Consider the following 5,350-nt stretch of genomic DNA (forward strand, 5'->3'; position numbering starts at 1 on the left):
GCAGATGTGGTAGGAGGGAATTGAATTCATCTCCATTCACAACACATCAGACATCTTCTTTCCATTGACAGCTGTGTGGTTTCAGTGTTGTGGTAACTCCTGCCCTGTCTCTGTCTGGGCAGCCTTAACTGGAGCTTAGAAGACTGTCTCCTCTCAAGGTGGTGTGTAGTTAAGATTTCAGACAGCTTTCTGGATATTCAGTATAAATTAATTTGGATCCACTCCAGTCTGAACCCAGTGAAGCTGACAGTAGTCCCATAAGGAAGAGAAGGGAACACCAAACAGGACTCAATCAGTATCTGTCTGTACTTGCAAAGTGTAAGGTAACTTTATATAGCTAAGTCATCGTAGCATTAATCCTTCTTCTTAATAGCTGTGTTCCAAGTCCCACACACATGGAAGAAGAAAGAGCAGGTCCAAACCAAAATCACACTACTGGGGCAGAAGACATGCAGCAACCCTTGTTGCAGTAAGTCAGGCAAACATCAAAATGTTAAAGCTTGACCTGTATTTAAAACCAATGATAGCAACCATAATTAAGAAAGAAACTAAAGCGAAGAAGGTGCCATATCTCAGAGCTAAAGCTCTAAAATAGTCATAGTGATGATCGTCACTTTGCACCAAAACAAAAGCTACATGCTTCTGCTGGCCCAGGAGCCAGCATATAGACATGAAGATTTCTTCCATATAGAAAATGGAAGAAAGGCAGGAGTTTGTGGGTTCAGAAAAAGGAGGAAATAAAGTAAAGGGGTGAAGCACGGCAAGAAGAAACCAGAAGGAGAGCTACACAGACAGCAGACTTTATAAGGCATCTAATTATTCTGAAATTAGAGCTGTCTATTTTGTGAGAACCGAAAAAGGCAAGGACCGACTGTTGTACCACAGCATGTTCCAAAATGGCCAGCCTTCACCTTCAGGTACAACCTGTAGATTGGAGGGGGGAAGAATCACTACACTTTTACAGCTATAGTACAGTGTCCTTTCCCAAGAAAAACACCACTACTTACCCCAAAGAAGTAGACTTTTGGCATAGCAAAATTCAAGTAACTTAAATCTGACTGAGAAGTCATGGGTCGAGTCTGAGATGGAAAGAATGGTGAGGTTGGAGGGAAGAAAAGGTACAGTAGAGGTAAGGATAAAGGAGCATGTGGAATTCTGTCAAAGTATAAGTAAGGTCATATGGGACCCAATTCTGTCATTTACTAGTCACAACTCCTTAGTTTAGCAATTTAGATTACCTTTTTATTTCTCAAGTGCTCTGTAAACATAAACAGGTCATGACCATTCACTTTCAATTTACCATCATATGTTCAATCAATAAAACACATTAGAATGTGAGCTGACATCAAAAAAATCATTTAAATGCATGCTGTGGAACCTCTAAGTTCTGCTTAGTACTCGGTCCATTAATTTTTGGTTTGTTTGGGGGATTTTTAAAATAAATTAGGTTAAGAGTTGCTTGCATATTCCTACTGTAGATAAAAAGAAAGCTAGACAAATCAGCACTGCCTAAATGAAGAAAGTGTTTTCCTTACCCTCAGATGATGAGGCTCAGTATTATTTCAAATAAACTGTCCTGGTTATCTTAATGATTATCCTCAATACTACAGTGACACCTTCAGCTCCTGCTACAAACATTCACTTTCAGTCCTGTTTGAACAAGTTTTCATAAACTATTAAAGTATATTTATTATATATATTTTTAATATTATTATATTTATTTTTTTAATTACCTAGAAGCTAACCAAGTCTCTAGTTTTACAGGTGAGAAGCTGAGTAGCACTTGTTTACCACTCAGGCTCCAATTAAAGTACTCTCTATGTGTGGGAAGTAGTGCTTGTGTAAGGTGTATGCAACAGATATAGCATAAGTTACAGTACCTCAGGTGATTAGAGGCTATTCAAATAATAGTAAATTCAGCTGAAAAATTAAAGGAAATTCACAACTGATGATTGGAGGTGAAGATCTAGAAAAGACTAATTTAAGTTCTGATTTGGCAGATCATCTCATCACTACTTCACAATTTTACAAATTTAATTAATTTTGTTAAATGAAGAAGTGAACTTCTCTAAAGTCTCTTTGAAGGACTTGATCAAGTAAGCTCCCAGTTCATTGTTTGTCTCCTGAACAGCTGCATCATAACTCCCAAAGAGTGGCGTTGAAGCCTTCACATCGTCTCTATTTGCTTGGAGTAAAATGAGATTAAGCTCCTCTGCTACCCCTTCATATTTTTGGTGATCAAATCTGCAAACACTGGCATCATCAATGGGGTAGGTGATGCCAATAGGGTAGCAATCCCTTGGAACGGGGAACTCCACATTTTTCAGCATTGGCAATTCACAGAGAAATGTGAAAAGGTGTTTAAGTGCTTGGGATGACAGTGGGTTTCCAATAAACTTAAACTCCTGTAGTTTCTGACAAGGGCTTAAACCTAAAATCAACATGTTGACATGAGTGTCTTGGATATTACAGTCCTCCAGAGTAAGACTCCTGAGCACCGAAGAGCAATGGCTGAGGAGCTTAAAGAATGTTGATGGGTAAAGCTCAGGTATATCGTGACCACTCAGGTCCAGGGTTTCCAAGTGATTGGCATGGAAGCTATTGGCTAAAAAGGCTATATCAGCATGGTTCAAGGAGCAGTTAGAAACATCCAGCATCTTCAGTGGAGTTTTTAGTGGGCTGCAAAATTAAAGAGAAAAATGCTTTATGGTACAAAATGTTGGAAAGCTACATTTACAAAATTTCATGCATCTAGCCACATTATGAATGCAGCCATCTACCAAATAATTTTTTCAAACCTCTCTTGAAAACAGAAGTATGTGACAACAACAGCAAGTAGATTTTCTTCCTGAAATTAGTTCCATTAAATACCTCTTTCTATGCATGAGTCCACTGCACTATTTTAATGGGGATTAATTTACTAACATTTTATGTATCTATTTTTTAACCAGTTATATATTGTAAAGTGTCTGTCACTTGCTGACTTTAACAGCAGATCACTACTACCATAAGAGCATTGGTAGCTGCTTGTAGAAAGCTGCAATAATTCCAGAGATTTAGATAATTTCCATTAAGGAAGGATTAATTCCAATACAAAATAAGCATTCTGACAGGATATCTGCTTTCATTTCTAGCTGGTTTTTTTCTGCTACATTTTTTAATGTCCAAGTGGTTTAGACATTGTGGTGTTCTGGAGTTGCAAAGAGACATTTTGATGAAGAAGGACGTAAGAAGTGTAACTGAGATTTTATTCAGATATTTATGTTAAATATAAAACAGTTCTGACAAATGAAAAGCAAGAGATCGCTTTCATACTTACTACACCTTAGTGAGACTTCTCCCACAGGGTTCAGCTGGATCAAGCTTAAAAACTTGCAATTCATTTCAATTGTACCAGTCAATATATGAAGTATGCTACTCACAAATTTTAAATAAAATGGTTTCTTGTATGGGAAGAATTTTAGACCAAGATCATTTGTCTGTATGAAACTTTTATCTGCCTTTTTTTTAGATGCTCTGAAAAGCTTACAATTAACTTATTACCTGTTCCAGTATAAGTACCGCTCACTGGTAGTTGGCTAGCTTTTTGCAAATTGCCAGTTTTCCACTGGAATTCACAATGAATATTCACATATCAGCTTAATTTGCAATACAAAAAACTCTTGTCTTGACATCAAGAGACAGAACAAATAATTCAAATCAAAGCCTCAAATGAAAATCAACTATTCCCCTGCCCTCCTTAAAATACAGTATCTGTGGAAAAGCATATTTACTGACTGTTCTTTAGAGGACAAACATTCACTAGATACTCTAAAAAATACTTGGAATACAGCTCACGGCTTACACCAAAGGCCGATGCAAGCTGATTAATACATAAGTTCAAATAAAAAGTGTCTGGGTATACTCATCTCTTCTGTGGTAGCTAAAAGTATATTCTCACCAGATGGACTCTGGAAGATTAATCAAAATAGTCCGTTTTTCAAAGTGTATTAGGTATACTTTGGCTGCTGATTCTTCCCAACACATAATCTTTCCTAGCTTCCTGCTGCCCCCTCCCACATACATCCCAACATACACTCACTTCCCTTACTCTTAGAGATTCCTAGCTTGATGGTGGCACAAAGTGCTCTTTTTTACAGTGTGACTGAAAGCAGGATGACCACATTACCTGAGAAGTTTCTGTATTCTTCCAGTGAGTATAGAAAATGACATACTCAGCTCAGTAAGCTGTGTCATTTCACCCATCTTCTCGCCAATTTTAGTAAGCGTCTGTTCGTCCGTAGCTGTGAACCTCCGCACATTAAATGTTTGTGCTGGCAAGGTCAAGGACATCAATAGAGGGAAGTGGATACAGTTGAAGAGCATTTCCAAATGTTCCATTTCCAAGTGAACATTATGAACTATTTCCAGTTTGCGCAACAAGGAGGGATCGGTGAGCTTTATGATATAGAAGAATTTCTGCAAGGTCAGGTTGTCAGATCTGAATGCCACACAGCAGATTTTCAGTGGACAGCTGCATTTCTTCAACAGGGCCTGCACAACCAGCTCATAGTTCCGCTCTGTAACAAACAAGTCAATTAGTACATTGATACTGACTTCAAAGGTACCTGGACTGCACTGTGCTTGTTGCAGGTAAACCAGGAGGTCTGAACAAAGCTTAGAGAGCAGCTGTGTCCTGGCCCACCTGCCCATTGTCTTCTTGCACTTACAAAATTGAACTTCAACATCTTTTATGCCCGTCAGGTCGACCACTTTCAACTTTTTCATGTAGGGAGAAGACTGATTCAGCACATAGTCTCTCAGCCCTGTCAGACAGCTTTCCAAGCACACTGAGCATGTTCTATGGCTTAGGTCTTCCTCATAGTCCAGAGTAGCTCCCAAAAGTTTTCCCATGTTAAAATCAAAAAGTGGCCAGTTCTCTACCAAGTCGTGAATCACTTCCCCTTGCTCCAGTAAATAGCTAGCTTTGAAAAGAAGCGGAAAAAGATCATGAGTAACAGCCCCGAGACTCTTCCTGGCAAACTCTGCATTTGACACGAATGCTTCGGCGCTAATGAATCGGAGAGACTTCATTGTTGTCCTGGACTCCTTACTGTCATGGAGAGTGACTTCTATATTTAACTAAAGATCCTAGTTGTTTACAACCTCCTATTTTTATCTGCAACTGCTGCTTGCTGCTAGCAGGAGCCTGGGAAGCCAGAGTGAAGAGTCACATGCTGCTTTCTATTTTAGAGCTACACTGTGAGTTTGCAGTAGTCATCTGTAAGATCTTTAGTCAGAGAGCACTTATGCCCTCATATTTATATCTAAGATAATTCAAGTAAATATAGACTGCTACCCAGCAGGAACA

The 5,350-nt window shown here is 38.8% G+C and overlaps 1 protein-coding gene across 1 annotated transcript; it reads right to left on the bottom strand.

Annotated features, from left to right (window-relative positions):
* Positions 1-2,033: 2,033 nt before the first annotated feature.
* On the bottom strand, positions 2,034-5,073 carry LOC128942733 (leucine-rich repeat-containing protein 14B-like). Its single transcript, XM_054285392.1, has 2 exons — positions 4,169-5,073; positions 2,034-2,679 (listed from the first exon to the last, which is right to left on the bottom strand). The coding sequence occupies exons 1-2, from the start codon at positions 5,071-5,073 to the stop codon at positions 2,034-2,036; spliced, it is 1,551 nt and encodes a 516-aa protein (XP_054141367.1).
* Between the last annotated feature and the right edge of the window lie 277 nt (positions 5,074-5,350).

This window comes from Melozone crissalis, unplaced genomic scaffold (genome assembly GCF_028551555.1).
Source record: "Melozone crissalis strain CALT ecotype California unplaced genomic scaffold, PUWL_Pcris_2 ptg000042l_1, whole genome shotgun sequence".
NCBI classification, from domain to species: domain Eukaryota; kingdom Metazoa; phylum Chordata; class Aves; order Passeriformes; family Passerellidae; genus Melozone; species Melozone crissalis.